Genomic DNA, 18,922 nt, shown 5'->3' on the forward strand with positions numbered 1-18,922 from the left:
GAGGCAGACACGGAAATCTGCCCAGGCAGTTTTGAGTGTCTTATTGGGTCTTTAGTTGCTGTCTAACTCCCCGCTATTGACACTACCATCTGCTACAAACACATCTACATATTGATATTGATATTGATATATATATATATATATATATATATATATATGTATTTCCTTTTCAATGCTAGCAGTTCTAGTGTTGCCATCACATTCAAACAGTGGTATCAGATGGATTAAAGGCTCCACACACTGGAAATATTTTATCCTTGGAATGAGTCAAAATCATATATGAATCTGACAACTTTTTACTTTAAAAAAAATCCTTTCCTCTCAGCTTTTCTAGCCTTGCAGACCAGAGAGCTAAAATAATAAAGTAATGAATTAAAAATCCAGACACATAAAATGTATGTAAAATTTGACCAAAACAACTAAACAAACTTCCCAAACAAGCTAGTGGCATAATGTCTCATGTCTATAAAATCGAATTAATATGAAAAGCAATGAGAGTTTGGCTTTGCAAGTTACTCAAGGACCAATTCCATTTTATTTCTTTTTTTAAATAAATACATTCAGAATTCAAAGCCCATTTGACAGTTATAGGAGGTGAAGAGAAGCAGTTTCTGGACCAGTCATTTACTTTCTAGTGCTGCTATGTGCACGCTGAAATCCCATGGTTTCTTTCGTGCTTCACAGATGAATAATTGAAACAGCTTTGCAGATAAATGACAAATGGTAAGTGGAAAATGTCTGCCAGCTTGAATTTTCAAACACATCTGGATACATAAATATTTTGGTTAATAAAGGCCATTCAAATATTAGCAAAACAAACAAAAGGATTTGAATTTTAATAAAAACATCTCAATTTTGCAGAGAATCCTGTAAATTCAAGGGAAGAATCCTAGATAAATGGGCTGACAGAATTTTGTTTAACATCCCTCCAAAACCTATCTGGGGCTGAGCTGACTTGCTGCTGTCAAAGGAAAACAGTTCTGATCTTCCTTCCTCACCCTGAGGCTTGCTCCTTCCTCTTCCTCTGCCTTGGTTCTCACTTGTCCAGCCCTGTGAGGAGCGTATTCAGTTCCCTGTATCAGCAGTAAACTTCCTTTCTCTGACTGAATCAGTCTTCTGCTGATTTAGTGGGCTGATTCATTTCACAGAGGGATCAGAGAACATGGAAAGAAACTCATCTTTCTGCAGGAGAAGAGATGGAAGGAAAAGAGAACCAGCTTTGTGAGGAAAGTGCAACAATGAGGTGTTACAGGTTGCGTCAGTTGCTGGTGGAAGCTACTCTGAGTAGTCCCTGTTTGGCTTTCCTCGGAGAAAAAAAGAGTCTAATAATAAAAAATAGTCTAATAATAAAAAAGTTATTGACTGTATCTCTGCTAGGTCTTATTAGAAATAACCTGCTTTAGAATACCATGTCCAGGTATCCCTCCAATAACCCTCTCTTCACCTGTCAAATTTTGCCAAGTCTAAGACATATAGTTACACTAGTCCAGTGTCCATGGACATGCTCAGACCACAGTTTATATATTATTGATGTTATGGTTGTAACATTGCTGCTACTGCATTAACACTGCACCCACCTCTCTCAGGGTATATTCATTTAAGCAACTGATTCCTTAAACCAGAAGGATGATGATTTAGTAATAACAACAGAGAAGTTAAAAACAAACAAACAAAACCCCCAACCCAAAACAAAAACAAAACAAAACAACAACAACAAAACAAAAGCAAAAAAAACCCACAACCCCCCAGAAAAAACAACAAAACCAAACCTGTCACCCTGTTAATCTAAAGAGATGGTAAATTAGGTCAGCAGAAACCTCAGCAGTGATCCATGTTCTGAGAGCTGGATAATGAAGTATGTATAAGAAATTAATGTCTCATTTTATTCCAGGTCATAACTAATTTTTCTCCCTAAAAGTTAGAGAGAAATAATTCCAGTTCTGTGACAGTGATTTGTTTGACTTATCTGTAATACCCAAAATTGTAAAATACATTTTGAATGACACTGTTTGGATCTGCAAAGTAGAAAACTTTTCATGCCTTTTTGTTTTTTCCAATACCAGATAAAAAATTTGTACTAAATTTGTACTATCTGAAGATCCCTCCCAAAAGCAGCATCACTGCTTCAGGGTCTGGAGCCACTGCTAAAGCAAGCAAGCACTCAGCAAGAAACACTAAGAATTGTTGCTCAGCAGTGAGAGATTTTTAGTTCTTTGAGAACAGCTTTGCATGGTCTATTCAGTCATAGATGTTAAATAGTACTCAATTAATAGTTCTAGGTCTATCCTCTAGGCATAAACTGTTTGGTTTATGTGCAGCCAGGAGGAATTTTCTCTTCATTCTTTGACTTGATGCACAGTCACCCTCCCCGAAAGCAATTGAAATCAATGGAGAAACTTGGTGGCCTTTGCCCCTGCCCTGCCCACAGCTGCACAGCACATTAGAAGCACTGCTGTGAAAACTGCAATGGTTGCAGCTGACTCTGACCTCTGCAGAGAATTAGGTGATAAGCTTGAAATGCTGGCAGTATAATACAGTGTCATCTGTTCCCATGAGTTTACACTTCTTTAAAAAATAAGGAGAATACATTTAATTCCTTTTTAGTAAATGATCCAGTACCATTTCTAGCATTTAATAAATGCTTTAAAACTCAGCATAATTCCTGTTTAACATTTTGTTTCTTTTTTTTTTTCCTGTAGTGCCACCCTAGTGGATGCCTTATTGATCTCTGTATGCAAATGGGCATTATAATGGTGTTAAAGCAGACATGGAATAATTTCATGGAATTGGGATATCCGTAAGTAAATATAATACCTATGCTTCCATAGGTCACAGAATATTAAGTTTTCTTTTCCTTATCACCAGTTAATAAAGGCAAGATGCAATAATCATTACAACAGAAAGTACCCCCAAGGATACAGAACTCCAGATATATAGATGATGTTTGGGGCTTTTTTCCAGACTGGACACAGTTTGCAGAAGTGAAAGTGTAATATAAATATTAACAAATAAGTAATACATGGGAAGTACTTTATTTTGTTAAATTGTATTCTATGTTCTTAAACTCCTTAAAAATTACTGTGTGACTACTATGTTGCTTACATTAAAAATATTATATGTATAATTTCTTAGCTATATTAGTAAGTTATGAATTCTGTTTCTTGTTGGGTGATAAAAGATGTTTGAAAGAGCAGTTGTGAGCTAGAAAAAATGCACTGCTGCCACATGCACTCTGAAAGATAGAAAAATGTACTGACTGGTATGTAGACAAGTACCCTTGTGATTTTCAAGGTAACATGAAGCTGTGCCCTAGCTAAAAGATTAGCAATTACTGATTTCCTATTGGTTCATTCCTTATTGATTAGTGTTTAATGAGCATGTTTAATATGATTAATATAGGTTTAATAAGATCAGCGTAGTTGATGTTAGAGAGAGTGTGGATGGTCATCAAGGGAAACTAGAGTGAAAATCTAAGAGAGAGCTGACACTGTCAGGAAGTTTGCCCTTGCAAAGTTCAGAGGGATTTGCTCCATCTTTCCTGGGCCTAGCCCTCCTTGTCAGTATTTTGCAGCTGTTAGGGCTGCAGGGATTAGTTGGGATGGGCAGGAGGGAACAGTAGCAGCATTGATCCTTCTCTTTCCATTCCCTACCACTTTTGTCAATTTTCATTAGAACTCTCTGCTTTCTATTAATACAGATTTTGAAACTTAACAAAGAGCACAGAAGAGAAATAAAAGAAGGTGCTTCATAGAGATAGGAGGAGAGTGTTTAGGAACAAGTGGTTTAATAGGAATTAACTGCTTCAGGTGAAATGAATATTCACTTCAGAATCACAAGGAAAACCACAATATAAAAGATACAGTCACAACACTGTGAAATGCTTCAACTTATTCTGATGAGAGATGTGTTTGCTCTCCAGACCCTTCAGTCCATCTTCTAGCCCTGAAATGCTGCAAGCAGATGCATTTCCTTTCTGTGTGAAAAACACCTTTCTGCAAGAGCTTGATGGCAGCCAACACAATGTGGATGGCCAGAGGACTTGCAGGCAGCCCTGCAATCTGTACCTGAATTCAGTTGAACTGCACTCAGTTTCACCTACACTTCTTTAAGACAGGAAAAGCTGTAATCTTCCTGATAAATTACGTAAATGGAAAAATAATCTTTGAGATTCAAGAAAACAAGCAGCTGTCCAAACCCTTACCCAAATCGAAAGACTATTTGTAGTCACTTTGCACCATTCACCAGACCATTCATAGACCAGACCAGGCTACTGTGAGGGCAAGAAGTGAAGCATTGTCAGGAAAAGGACTGAATTATTTGGGTGATCTATCATGCTTTTTCTTACTGAGACAAAGTGGCCAACCACAACATCAGAGAAAATCTGACATTGTGATGAAAATCTGTCATTTGGGGTTTTTTTTCTCTCTACTGTAATTCTTAACTAGTGTCCTTTGTTTGCCATACCAGTGCAACTCCCTGAAAAAGTGTTTTTTCAGATGTGAGAATTCATTTTACTTTTGGCTCACTGCCTTTCTCAGTGCTCTTACAGATGCATTTCTTTGGGAACAGTATCTTCCCCCTGATGTCCAGTACAGGTCCCCCATTTCTTGAGATGGAGGGAGCTCCTATTTCAGCCATCCATCTCTCAGCCACCATGGTATTCAGACATTTCTTTCTGCCTCATTCTCCTCTGAATATTTGGCTGCAGACACCGTTCAGGGTTGCCTTTTCCCTCCCAGGGTTGCCCAGAGACTGTTACCCTGCACTCTCCAGAGCCATGCAGAGACGCCAGGTCGCACACAGAGGAAAGAATCAAGCAGCATTAGCACTCGTATTTACTGAGCTCAGCTACCTCCACACAGCATTGCATTCTGCCACAGAAACAAACAAACCATGAAGTGATTTGCCATTCTGTGCAGAGAAAAATAAGTAAATAAATCATGAAAATATGTCAAAATTCTTTCATCGTTTTAACAACATAGAGGCTGGGTTTACAGCTCATCAGCTGCATTTGTTTTCATACCTATTATGCTGTGTCATCATCCACATGTATTACTAATGCTCAGTTTTCCTGTACTCTGGGAAATGAATTTTGCAGGATATCTTGTGCCCACTTAAGCTCTTCCAACTTTGTGATAAATAGCCATTCATATTCTTTACTTTGTTTCTTTAATTTAAAATGTAGGCTAATTCAAAACTGGTGGACCAGGAGGAAACTACGGCAAGAGTATGGCACTCAGGGAAAAACAAGCTTCCCACAGTGGGAAAAGGACTATAATCTGCAGCCTATGAATGCTTATGGACTCTTTGATGAATACCTAGAAATGAGTATGGCTCTAACCTTCATTGTCTCTCTTTCACTATATTTTAATGTTGTTGGTGTTTTGATGATGTGGGCTGGTGAATTCTTTTAATTATCACTACATGAAGCTAAGGAGACTGCAAAAAGGTTTTCATTCTCACAGGTCATGTGAGGAATGGGAGTCAGTTTTTAAGAACCAAACCAATGTAGTTAAAAACGCTGCTGATAGTTTGCTAACCTTCCATTTATGAAATATTTCCCATTCTGGATTTGTTTTTCCAAACCAGAGCCCAGTTCTTTATCTGCATAAATTTCTGAAGAACTTTGCTGTTATTTTCTAAAGAAAGTTGTCTTGTGTTTTTCCTTTGAAGTGCATGGTACAGACCAGCATGCTTATTTATGTTTAAAATCCTCCCTCATTTACAACCTCACATTAACAAAGTAACTTACTGCCAAGAAGGCATTGCTCTATCCAGATAAGAGAGGAGAATAACTGCTCAAAAAAAGATATTAAAAAAACATGAACTTTTGCCTATGTGACTGAACTGCATATGTCATGATTGTTTTTTTTCCTTTTCTGCCTCACACAATTCTTTTCAAATTAATGGGAAATCTGATACTCTGAAAACCTACCTCTAGAAACTTAAACATAATTTCAAACTGTTTCCCCTCTGAACTATTAAAAGGAATGTATTCATCCCTAATCTTTGCAAATATTGAGAGATACTAGTTGATGCTGGAGTAAAAATGTCCCTTTCTAAAAGCACAGTTTGTCCCCTTCAGAACTTCATTCCAAATTACAAAATTTACATGGTACTGTCCATTCCAGGGGCTTTTTATTCTTTCTTCTAACTTTTGACAAGGACTTGCTGTAAAACTGCCACTAGACCATTATATAGTATGACATATAAGAAGTGTCTGTAAGCTTTGTACATATTGCTTATTTGCATGCACTGTTTGGTGTTTTAGACCTTAGGATTGGATCCTAACAGTTATTCTGTGATATTTCCTTTTATTCCCCCCAGTTCTTCAGTTTGGGTTCACAACCATTTTTGTGGCAGCTTTTCCACTGGCACCACTTCTGGCCTTACTAAACAATATTATTGAAATTCGGCTTGATGCTTACAAATTTGTCACTCAGTGGAGAAGACCTTTAGCTTCAAGAGCCAAAGATATAGGTGAGCTCTTTGTTAAGAGGTGTTTGTCATATATATATGTTATTCATCAAAGCTTTGACCACTTCAAGAGCAGATTAAGGTATTTTCAGTCCTATTCCCAATTAATAATAAACCCCTTGATTGTTCAAAAAAATTTCAAGTATCTGACGCCAATCTACTTATGCAATTAATAGTACAAATAATATTGGAAAATGTCTTTTAGTGATTTTCTGGAGGACTTAACAGCCAAGGTGTAAAGTGATCAGTGTTCTCTGCAGGTGCCTTGTTGTAGCAGATACAGATACTGTGCAAACACATAATGCTGCTCAACTTGAATATAATAACCAGGGAGACCAGATGAAACACAAAAGTCAAGTTAAAGTGGCCACCATCCTGTAAGGAACCTGTGTGATTTGTATTTACAAATACAAGCCCAGCTCCCCTGTGACTCAGGGGCCGTGCCCACCGGGTCCCTGGTGGGTCAGACAGGGTGGGTCTGGATCCCAGCACACAGCTTGCTCTCAGAGAGTCACACCTGCATTGCTAAACACAAGGTCTACACAACCTGAGGTCATCCAGCCACACACACATTGCAAAGGATCTCTGAACTTATTTTGGCTACAAAGCTCTTCTGTCCTTGCAGTGTGCAAAAGCACAACACCTTTAGGAAGAACTCAAAAACAAATTCGTCTGCCCAGCAATGAATGCCTGGTGTTTTCAGAAGGGCAAATAGGAAACCTCAGTAACTTGACCAACAATATTGCAAAAATCCATAGCTCACACCAAGAAATAGCAGAAGCTCAGGCTTTGCGCTCTTAGAACGTTCTACCATGTACCTAAAGTCTGTGTCTGATTAAAGCTTTGAATGAGAACAGTGTGGGTTCTGGCACAAGCCTGGACATCAGCTGTGCATGGTATACACTACAGACATAATTTGTAAAAAAAACGGTTCTATAATGTAATTATTAGAAGCATAGAAGAATACCTTTTTTTCATGTTGATTCAGATGTGATTTCTCAAAATAAATTGCATTCTGGCCAAGTTTCAGGGGCAATTGAATGCCTCATTAAATCAATGGGTATGTCTAACCTTCCTTTGGTGTGATTCACAGTGATGAGGTCTCACTGTTCAATAAGAAAATTTATTTTTACTCAGTGACTCTTGGATAAAAACTACATAAAAATACCTTGTGCAGCAGGGGAAACTACTTCAGATCATGCAGTATTTCAGGCACTTTGGTTCTTGTTTTTCCTGGAGCAAACATGCTGTCCTTGTTGAACAGGCATCTGGTATGGGATCCTGGAAGGCATTGGAATTCTTTCGGTTATCACAAATGCATTTGTTATAGCAGTGACATCAGATTTCATCCCTCGCCTTGTTTATGCTTACAAATATGGACCCTGTGCTGGCCAAGGAGAAGCAGGACAAAAGTAAGGCTTTTATTTTGGAGGGGGGAACAGATGTGCATGAAAATCTCTTACTACTTGAATAGTTGCAGTATTACTGTCTGTGTATGTTCTGATTCCACTAAACCAAATGTATTGTTTGTGTTTAGGTAACAGTTGCCAGATACCATAGGTACTGATGCTCTGCATACTCACAGAATTGGTTGCTGGGTGACTGTGATCCATGAGGTTACTTCTAGGCAAACATGGCAGAGCTATTTCAGAGATTTTGTGTGTGTGACAGGATGCTGCCCAAGCTGTACTTCCCAGCTGGTAGTACATGGATATAATCCTGGGTTTTTCCTGAAGCAATGCTGATACAAATCAGTAAAGAATTGTTGAGCATCCTAAACTTGTACACTGGGGTTTTCCTGATGTAATATTCAGCATGTATTACTGTAAAAAGTAGTGTCTAGCAAGAGGAAGAAATGTCCAACTAATACATCAATATATACTCACAGAGGAAAGCAATTTGTTTTTCTTCTAAAACTAGAGTTCTTAGGTTAAATCTTCCAGAAGACATTTGTATCTGAATCTCTGCTGCCTAAGTGGATTTTCTTTCAGTGTTGCTAAACACAGAGATTATTTTAGCATGTGCATACTACCAGGAAGCATGAGATAGTTACTGCATGGCCATTTGTGAATTCCCGGCTGCTGGGCTCCAGGAAGGTCACTGAATCCAGCCAAACACAGACACAGTTTGCAAATGCTCTAGCAGTGCCATTAGCAAGGAGCCCTGCTGTGCAAAGAAGCCCAGGCTAAACAGTAGACAGGGACAGAGAGCTTGCATTCTGCTATTGGACATATGGCAGATTGATTTTTTTACTCCCTGCTGCAGAAAGTGAGTTCATCTGTGGCTGCTTCTTTGACGTCTTTTGACTGTCAATACATTTAATCATACTGACAGAAGAGGGGCATCTGGTGTGGCAGCTCCTGATTAGCAGACCTGCTAACTCCTGTCCTGCAAGGATTTGGGCGTTTTAGCTGGAGCTAGGGAGGATGTTCTGTTTGCTTTCATGGAGAGTTCAAATCCCTTCAGGGGCAAAGTGTTCTGGTGACAGTTGTTCCTGAGCACGTGCCTCTGCTTGCGCCATTATAAAGATCTATAGGATACTGGGGCAATGTCAGCAACTCTTATTGCTAAGGAAAGCATGAGGAAGGATTTTCTCTGGACCATTGTGGATGAAAAACAACACCTTTAGACATATTTCTCTTGGGATTCAAATATGACTCAGTGGCTTTGAAACAAGTTCTGCACAGGGGAAGTAGTTTGGCTCACAGTTTGGCTCTCATCTTCTTTTCACAAACCTCTAGTACAATTTTTTCACACTTCTGCTTTGAGTGAATTTCTAGATGAGGCTGTCAGGTAGTAATATTTTGAAGGAGCTAACCTGTATTTAAACTGTTTATGTCAGGATTCTGAATAATGTTATTAGTAAGTACTGTTGCAAAAGCAGGAAGATATTCAGAAATCCACAGGAATAGTGAGTTTTCTCAGATTAAAGAGTGAAGACCCTCTGTTATTGAATAGCTTAAAAGAGAGAGGGATTCTTTTCTTTCAAAAAACATCTGTAGGTATTAGATCCATATGACACACAATGACACTAGAAAAATACTGGAATTAAATTAAGTTCCAAATGTAATCAGTATGAAGACAAAGCCAGATGGTGTTTGAAAATAATTTCTCAAAGACTGTAAAGTCCATATTTAGGAAAACCCAACCCTTACTGTGCATTATACTATGCACCAAGATAAGTAGTGTGCCTACACTTACCTGTGTTTGGGCAGTGCAGCCTGAACAGCACAACACATTTTGGCCAGATCTCTCCAGCTTTACTAACACAAACTTGAACCTTTTATTGAAACCCACAGGCCCTCAAAAGGGAACATAACTTCTCCTACTCAGTGTTCACTAAATTTTGCCTCACAGTGTTCAGTCACACTGGGATCTTCTAGAACAGAGTTCCTCTGATTAACTGGGTATTTTCTAAAAAGGTGTTTTAAGTGTATTATCTTTCCATCTCATTTAGTGTCCCTTTGTGCTAGTACCATGAGTGTAACAGTGGGAATATTTTGATTATCTTCCTAACACTTCTCATTATTTTCTCTGCCCCTATTGTTCACCTTTTAGGTGACTTTTCAAAAGTAACCAGTCCCAATCTTCACCATTCCTTTTCCCATAGAAATCTACCATTGCTTCACTTTGATTGTTCATCTGACCTACTTTAGCATTTCTTTTATATTGCCTCAACATCACTTTCAAATATTAATAAGCACCAAAATTGTACTTTTGGATTTTATGAAACCCAAAGGACATCTTCCTGGGTACAACAGTTAATAGAAAAACCTTGCTGTGTCCTACTGACAGCATTTTGTCCCCTCTAGGTGTATGGTTGGCTATGTTAATGCCAGTTTATCAGTATTTCTGGTGTCTGACTTCGAAAACCGTTCAGAGCCAACATCAAATGGAAGTGAATTCTCTGGTTCACCATTAAAATATTGCAGGTAAGTTTCTGGTCAACATACTTCTCTGTTTTAGGACATTGAAATGGAGAAGCATCATAATAAATCTGGAGTTGCAACTAAATTTTAGAAGTTAAAAATTGAAAGTTTTAACTGTGCTGTTCAGGTTCATGCTCTTCTTGGTACTGCTTGGCTGTTACCTGCATGATTCCTTCCTCAGATAAAAGAGAAGCAAAAAAAGTTGGTATCTGGAGGGTGTTCCTAATGCAGGATTTTTATGGTGTCGTGGCTTGACTCAGACACAATCATCATGGATAAATATGGTATCAAAGGGCCATAATAGGTGCCTGATTACTTAGGCACCAGTGAGACCCAATTGTGATGAGATGATATCACAGGGCAGGCACAGGAAGTCAAGGTTGCACAGACGAGGCCACCCTGAGGTATTTCAGAGCTCTGACAGACATAAACAGGCTCTGTCATAAGCTGTCTTTACGAAACCTCAAATCCAACATTTCCAAATTGTGGAATTGGTAATATGTTTATGTCATTGCTTACTGGTGTAATTATTAGTAATAATCATATACTTGTGGTTTGAATCAAAAGAAGATGAGCAGTTAATTATCTGCACGTCTTTGTCCTCAACAACAGATTGGAGAAATTGCAGTCTGGGAAAAGTCTGTAATGGCAGATTTGTACCTGAGTGAATTTGATGGCCAAAAACCCCAAGGGTCTACATAAAGGTCTTAAATAGTGTCCCAGCCAAAAATATCAAACAAATAAAGCTACCATTTTTAATTGCAATGTTACATTTCAAGCATGACACCTGGTAGTCTTTAGGAGATACACTTAGTCCCAGTAATTTTCATTGTAAAGAATTAAAAATCCTTTTATGAATGCCTAAAGAACAAAAGATACTCTGTGATACAGCAAAAAATCAGTGATACTTGCAATATTGTGATGTTTTTATGAATAGGAGGACTTTTGAGTGGTATAGCATAATAAATGGGGGGAGGGCCATGAAGATGCTACTCCTTAAATTTGATTACGGAAATCCCACAATAAAAAAAAAAATTGTCTGCTCAATATCCCCTAAACAGAACACTATTAAATTTGGTGTGATAAATCTCCAAAAGACATATCTGTCCTTTTGGGAGACACTGAATTTTTATGTATATCTACCCTTGAAAGACAATTAACATCTTTCTTTATCTGAGTTTATCAGCTTCTTACCAAACTCCATTCTACTAAAGCATCAGTCATTTTAATTGCACTTCAGAGCAGATATTGATAGAGAGGTTAGGAAATATTATGTTCTACTGTGTAATAGTGTAGGCATTTTTCCAGGAAGGCAGTATGTCTGAAAAAAGTCACAGTTAACTTCTGGTTGCCTGGAACAGAGATAGTGCTGTGCTATTCTGGTTGTTTAAAAGATTTCCCCATTTTTTCATGTGTAACATTGCATTCCTAGTGAGTAAAAAAAAAAAAAAAAAAGAAAATATATACTCTACTGGGACTTGGTCCAGGGATTTCTCTTTTTGGAATGTTTAGGATATTGTAAAACATCCTAAACTATGAAGTCAGAATGCTACTTGCCCAAGGAATGATCAACTCAATTTTTAGAACTTATTCTAGAAATACTGCAATTTCTGAGAGATTTGATGCTGACTAAGATGTCAAGATAGTTTATTTCAGTCTGTATAGCACCCTCTGCAATCTAAGAAGGTGAAGCTTCATGGAAAAATACAGATTGTCATAGAGATTAAATAATGTTTATTTCTTTTATTCATCTTCGTTTTCATTCGTTTCTTAAAACTAACTTAGTGATCAACCTGTATAATTTACTATGGTATTTTCAATAATTTTTTATAGTGGGTTTTATGTTCCATCTAGGAAACAAATGAAGAAGTGAAAAATTTTTACACTACTTTTAAATAAGGTTTCCACAGTTCTATTTTAGAATTAACAAACTGCTAGTAAAAATGGACTCCAGAATGTGTGACTTAAACAAATTCATGGTTTGTAAATACAATCTTGGAGTACTCCCAGATTCAACTTTCCTAATAGATATCTACAGTTAAATTTTGGAGACCTAAATTCTTCCAAATAACACTGTGAGAAAAGACACTAGATCAATTTCTCACGTGGTCCTCACCTCTCAATATACCAAGAGGTGCAGTGCTGGCTCTGCTCAAGTCAGGATGAGTCATGTTTTACACCAGGGGTGGCCAACTAATTGATTGTAAAGGGCCAGGTGGATTACATAGGGCATTTTTATATGGATTTTGGGAGAATTGTCAGGCTGACAAAACAGGGACATTTATGAGTTCAAAATGTCCTTGAATAAAGGGAATAAAGTGTCCCTTGAATGAGCAAGGAATCCCACCCTTCCCCAAGTTCTGAGGAGATGCCTGAAAGGTACATGTTGTGCTGCCAAGGGAGATGCTGTAGGGTCAAAGCTCCTCCCATCCTCTGTATTTGTTTCAGGGGTTTTCTTCAGACACTGGTTTTGGTCCTTTGTACGCAATTTTTATTAGAATTCCTGGAGTGCATCTTACTTGTAGGTTTCAGCTGAAAGTAAGTCCATCTGCATGAAGAAAAGCATGGTAAGTGGAGATGATCAGCACACTTCCTTCAAAAGCAGGCACCTGACCTGAAATCAAGCACTGGCACAGGCCCAGCCTTAGAAGAAAGCAGCATTAGCGTATCCTGTGTAGTTCGGACTGAGCTCATTTTTGGTGTAGAGAATGTAATGATCAAAAGGAGATAAGTTTTGGGTTTGCCTTCACCCAGGCAGCAGTGTAGAGGTTGCTAACTCCCACACTGTGCTTGCCTTTCAGGTACAGGGACTACCGGGACCCTCCGCACTCGCCCGTGCCCTACGGTTACACGCTGCAGTTCTGGCACGTCCTGGCAGCGCGCTTGGCCTTCATTATTGTGTTTGAGGTCAGTGCCCATCCACGTGGCAGAACAAAACCAAAAAGAAAACACATTTCCCTCTGAAGCTTTGCTTTGGGCTGATCTATGATGGCAGCTGTTGAGGTGTTTTTCGTCTTAGTTTCTTCTACTTATATTGTGCTTTTTATTCTCGGCTTTGTTTTCTGAACAGTCATAGGAATGTAGGTTCTTATAGAAAAGGGAATATAACACTGAAAACTATAGCAGTGATTCGCAAAAGGGGGAAATAAATGAAGCCTTTATTTACTTTTTTAGTAATTTGTCTAGGTTGGGAAGGCATATGCTGATTGTTGAGTGAGGATAAGGGTGAAGGAATATGAGAAGAAAATATTAAATCTGAGCAACTGAGAAGCAATAATAGTTAAAGTTACAGTATTTACACATCTAGCTTTTTTTCTTGTTTGTTTTTTTTAATGCCTTTCATTCCTCCAGAATAGTTGGCATCACAGAGATGATGACAATGAAAAGGATTCAATATCTTTGTCTATGTTCATAAAATTAGTTTTTACTGTCAGTATTTCAGGTGTCTTTAAGGTAAACAAAAGTAGATAATACCAACTTCACATGACTGGTATTCCCATGCTGATTTTGAAAAAGAGAGCCAGAAGAGTAGACAAATAGGATAAGATGATTTACCAAAAAAAAAAAAAAATGCAGTTCTTAAGGCCTAATTTCAAGAGCCTGAATATCCCCACCGGAATCCAGGAGCTCAACATCTCTCGAGCACAAGAAGTTTGAAATACCTTTCACACTGTGAAGAAGCCAAAGAAGGAACACATCATTTTAGAAAACATTTTACTCTATCCTCTGCTCTGAAATCATAGCTACAGGGCATTCAACACACATATGGAAACTGTAGTCACAGTACTGCCATATATGTAGTGTTCATGAGCACATATTTCATTCTGACTCACAGAAGAGTGTAAATTTATTCTGAACTGAGCTTTCAACACACCTCTTTGAATAACACAACAGAAGCATCAGAGCAAGGGTGGAGAAGAAGCATTTTCTAGATTATTATTTCTATTCCTTGTGGCTCAGCAGAAGCCCAAGGACTTCAGCAAATTCCCCGTGATTGCAGTTTTCAGACCTCCCCAGATGAAGGAATATGGTGCTGCAAGTTGAGCTCTCTTTTCCCTTTACACTGGATAACTTACTAGTTTCCAAGGAGATAATTTCTTCCATCATCTGTTCCACACTCAAGTAAATATTAAGGGAAAGAAAGAGAGAAAGATTTAATAGAGGCCTGTTGGGCTTAATCCCTTCTAGTTTCATGAAGAGTCAGTACTGAAAGTCAGGGTATCCCTCTCCAAAAAGGACTGCAAGAATAGTCTTGGAAAGTCAGCCTAAGAATTCTAAAGACTGAAGAGAGTCTGGCCTCTTGATACACACTTGACATAAAGGCAGCACAGCGTAGGCACAAAGAGAAGTGAGGCAAGAAAAATGAGCCCTGTTCAAATCTCAGTGTCCAACCAAATGTGTGACCAATTGTGGAATAACTTTTAGTGTTACCGGGCACATCTGAGTTGACTTTACTTTTTCTCAACCAAAGCCATAGGCTGGCTCATATCTGCCTCCCTCAACATGAGCCACTCTGTTTAGTGACACTGCAAGCTGTCTCCTTAACTATATCTCTGGAATCAAAAAGGTAATTGCAGCAGAAACCATGACCTATTTTTTTTTGAAAACACTAAGGGTTGTATTGTGATTGTCGCAGTGCTTACAATAAAGATTGCACAAAGATATAGAGGATTCAAGATAGGTTTTTTCATAAATTAAGTAACTGCCTAGGCTCAGGCCCCTTTTTGGCACACTGAGTGTGGTTTGTTTTGGATAACTTAACCTCCTTTGAAAACAAACAAAAGTATTTTGTATCACTGCAAAAGGAATTCTTTGTCCAGGCTAAACTGGCAGAAGAGGCTTTTTTCCCCTCTTTTTAGGTTTGGCAAAAAACTCCAACAATTAGAGTATTGTGAGTTTATTTATCGTGCAGGAAGAATACATGGGAAAACATTTTACATTCTCTTTTCAGTGGCTTTCAAAAGAAGGGTTCCTCTTGGAGAAGAAAAAATACCTTTATTTCTCCAATCTAGAATGTATGCCTTTTCTGAGATGGAGGATTTTTTTGTTTATCTGTTCCTCCTATTAAGTGACGTGAGTAAATCTCCAAGAAGCATTTCTGATCAAACAGAAAAGGACACTCATGCAATCCTTGGGCATCAAACTCAAGTTTTGATGTGTCATGCCTAAAATAGGAGGCTCAAAGTGTCAGTCAACTTCTATTTAACTGTGGTGTTTGCTAAAGAGGAATGTGTCTTTGGCTAAGAGACACAGGGTAAGAAAAAATGTTTAGGTTTTGTTTTGTATAGATATGTTACTGCCTTTGTATAGATTCAACTACTTCAAATTTTGATGTGTTTATGGCAAAAGGAAAGTGTTACATCATTTGAGCTTCCTCTTCCTGCAGAGCAGGAACTAACCAGTACTAAAACCAGGCTCTGTCCAAACAACCTTACAGCAAATCATGACCTCTGGGCTTTGAACACACAGGTCATAGAACAGTTTTGAGGCTTTATTTTAACCCATCTGCTCATAATTTCTGCTGTGACCCACAATTCACTGTCTGGCTGGAGTTTTTGTGGGAGAAAAAACTTCTTTTTTTTTCTCTTAAAATTTAGTAATGGATTTAGTTTAAACACAGCATCTATCTGCATAGCAGAAAGAGATGGTTTTCAGAAGATTCAGAGATGGTTTTCTTCCTGAGGTTTTAAATTTTTCTTTCCCTTTTTTGTGTTCACAGCACCTTGTCTTTTGCATAAAGCATCTGATCTCCTACTTAATTCCAGATCTTCCAAAAGATCTGAGAGATCGAATGAGGAGAGAAAAGTACCTGATTCAGGAAATGATGTATGAAGCTGAGCTAGAACGTCTGCAAAAAGAGCGGAAGGAAAGGAAAAAGAATGGAAAATCTTATCACAATGAGTGGCCATGACAGGATGAGGAAGAAACTGCTTAAAAGAAGATAAGAACTATTGTTTATTAAAAAAATCCTGGTTTTCTACAGCAGAGAGTGCACTGAAAGGAATAGTCAGTAACGTGTGCACCTAGCACATGTGTGCCCCTCTTCAATGGGGTGGATTTTGTCATAAGCCTTTTGAAATTAGAGGTGTTTCCAAGGCTTAGTCTACTCCAGAGCTGATGTCAACATGAGCACATCAGACCAACACTAAGTCTCTGCACTCTTGCCAGGAAGTTCCCAGGCCCTGACTAAAACTCGGGGCCCTGAACTTCAAAGCAGTTACACAACTTCCAGTGCTTTACAGAACTTGGTGATCTTCCGGCTCATTCTCATGAAGTTGCTACTTCACAAGCAGTGACTGCGCCTTGGCAACGTGGCAGTGTTTGTCTGTGTGTGTGGCCACCACCTGCAGCACGTGCATGGCAGCGTTGCTCTCCTCCACAGCGGACCCAACCGCGTTAGTTTGCATTTGCCACCAGTTAAGGTCACGTAGCTGGACCAACCATTTCCATTGCTCAACAATACTGAAGTATTATCTAGAAGGAGATGCATGATCATGAGTCTGATCAACTGGCCTGACAATGCTGAAAAATGTAGGCATCAGAAGTGCAGAGAGCCAAGCATCTGAATGTGGCCAGAGGTATCTAGCTGTAGGGTCATTTATTTGGAAATGACACTGTGAAAAGTTGGGAATAGATGTTAAAGTTTTGAATAGTGCCTTTTCAGCTATAGGACTATCTGGTGTCTGGAGGAATGAAATCAGGTTAGGGCATCTTGCCCAGAACTGCCCACGGATTTGTGATGCCAGATCACGTTGAGGCCTAGTCAGGAATTAGGGTGTACTTACACATGTAACACATGTCAGACAGTGTCTTAAAGATCTATCTGCCTAAGTAAAACAAAGAAAAAAAGGCAGATGAACAAGGTGAGCAGAATAAAACACAATCATCCAGAATATCTACACTTGTAGCACTTTCTGTATTTATCATTCCATTATCTATGAATGGGGGGAGGGAAAAAACAAAACAACAGACTGTAGTATGAAACAGCTTGAAATCCCTAATGCAGAGCAATTCTGCACAGGCTGCAAATGAGACTTGGGCAAAATAAGCCACCGTCAGTATCCTTTAGCAAATTCCTTAATATTGAGAAATGTAAAATTTCTGATTTAATTAAGAAATTAATAATTTCCAGACTATTAACCCAAAAGAGTGGACTTGTATCTTTGAATACATCATTTGGATAGAGCAACATGAATCAAAATTCTGAGTGTTGTGAAATCTCTTCAATCAGTTGTTCCTAAAAGTTATTCTGGAAGTAATTTGATAGAAGGAGTAGAATTTGCCCTTCTGGACAGATCACACAATGCAAGATCCTACAGATGGATACCTCAAGCTCCACATGACAGCAGGACCATTTGCACCAAGACAAATAGCAGCAAATTAGATCTATTAACTTTTTTCCACTGCAAAGGAGAACTGAGCTATTTGCAAGAGAGGGGGGAGCTTTGATGAAGGAAATATGACTTGAGGAAGGAGAGGGATGAAAGAAAATATGAGCACCCTCCTCTCGGCAGCCACCGCCTGCCTACACAAAAAAGCAAGGAACCTCCCCCAGCAGCAACCCTCCATCCTACCTGAAGAGGATAAATGATGTAGCAGATCCCTTTTATCAGATCCTGGCCCAAGCCTGAAAGTCCCATGAGACAACGTAAACACTGAGGGAATTTCAGGATTAGTCTGTTCTGTGTTGGCTTGGTGCAAACTGAGTGGGGAGCACAAGTAATGGTTGTGGGGTAAATTCCTGACTAATGAGGAAGTGAGTTTGATCATCTTTGCTTCTGCTCACAGCAGCAGTGGACACAGCCCCCAGGACAGTGGGGAAATGGGAATATTTCTGTCTCTGTAAATAGGGGGTGGGGTTCAGGCAATGTTGACCTCCAATACACACATGCCAGATGGGTTAGTATTTACCACTCACCACCTACAGTTGCAGCCTGGGAATTTTGGGGCAGGAGGGCTGAGCAAAATCATATTCAGACCAAATTCTCATGAATAATTGGATTATTTTGGATACCCTCCGTTTAATGTCTAAACCAACAGATAACCAGAGCTTAGAAACTGTTTACTAAGTAGTAAAGTGAGACATGAGCCATGCATAAAATCAGTGTCACCCATATGAGCAAAATGGACCTTTGCAAATCCCTGCAGTAAGACGCAGCTTTGTCAATTTAGATCTCAGTAACTTTGAAAACTGAACTGAAATACAGTAGAATATAAACTGACTTCTACTCCAGAGAAACCACTGCAATAAAATGTGCCAAAACAAATCATGTGCAGCAGAAATGCAATAGATATAATTGCTTTTGAAAGTAGTTTTCAAGATAGCTGCATTAGGATGAATTTTCCTGACAACACATTGCTAGAAGATGTGTCCTGCTCTGAACGAGATCATAGGTTGGCTGCTTGCCAAGCTTGTGCTGAGTGTGATGCTGCAAGGGGCTCTAACCTTCCTGGCAGACCCTGAGTACATCTCTGTCACTTCAGTTTGACCAGCCAACCCATCGAGGTTTCTCTGC

General features: G+C 38.8%; 1 protein-coding gene across 1 annotated transcript in view; it reads left to right on the plus strand.

The window, feature by feature from the left end:
* ANO4 (anoctamin 4) overlaps positions 1-17,911 on the plus strand; it is a 128,734-nt gene extending 110,823 nt beyond the window's left edge. The window contains exons 21-27 of the mRNA XM_059472566.1: positions 2,700-2,797; positions 5,186-5,328; positions 6,328-6,480; positions 7,742-7,889; positions 10,290-10,409; positions 13,208-13,313; positions 16,126-17,911. Of these exons, the coding sequence (XP_059328549.1) occupies positions 2,700-2,797; positions 5,186-5,328; positions 6,328-6,480; positions 7,742-7,889; positions 10,290-10,409; positions 13,208-13,313; positions 16,126-16,317 (960 nt within the window). The 3' untranslated portion in view covers positions 16,318-17,911. The remainder of the gene's footprint in view (positions 1-2,699; positions 2,798-5,185; positions 5,329-6,327; positions 6,481-7,741; positions 7,890-10,289; positions 10,410-13,207; positions 13,314-16,125) is intronic.
* Positions 17,912-18,922: the final 1,011 nt, after the last annotated feature.

This window comes from Ammospiza nelsoni, chromosome 5 (assembly GCF_027579445.1).
Source record: "Ammospiza nelsoni isolate bAmmNel1 chromosome 5, bAmmNel1.pri, whole genome shotgun sequence".
Classification (NCBI taxonomy): domain Eukaryota; kingdom Metazoa; phylum Chordata; class Aves; order Passeriformes; family Passerellidae; genus Ammospiza; species Ammospiza nelsoni.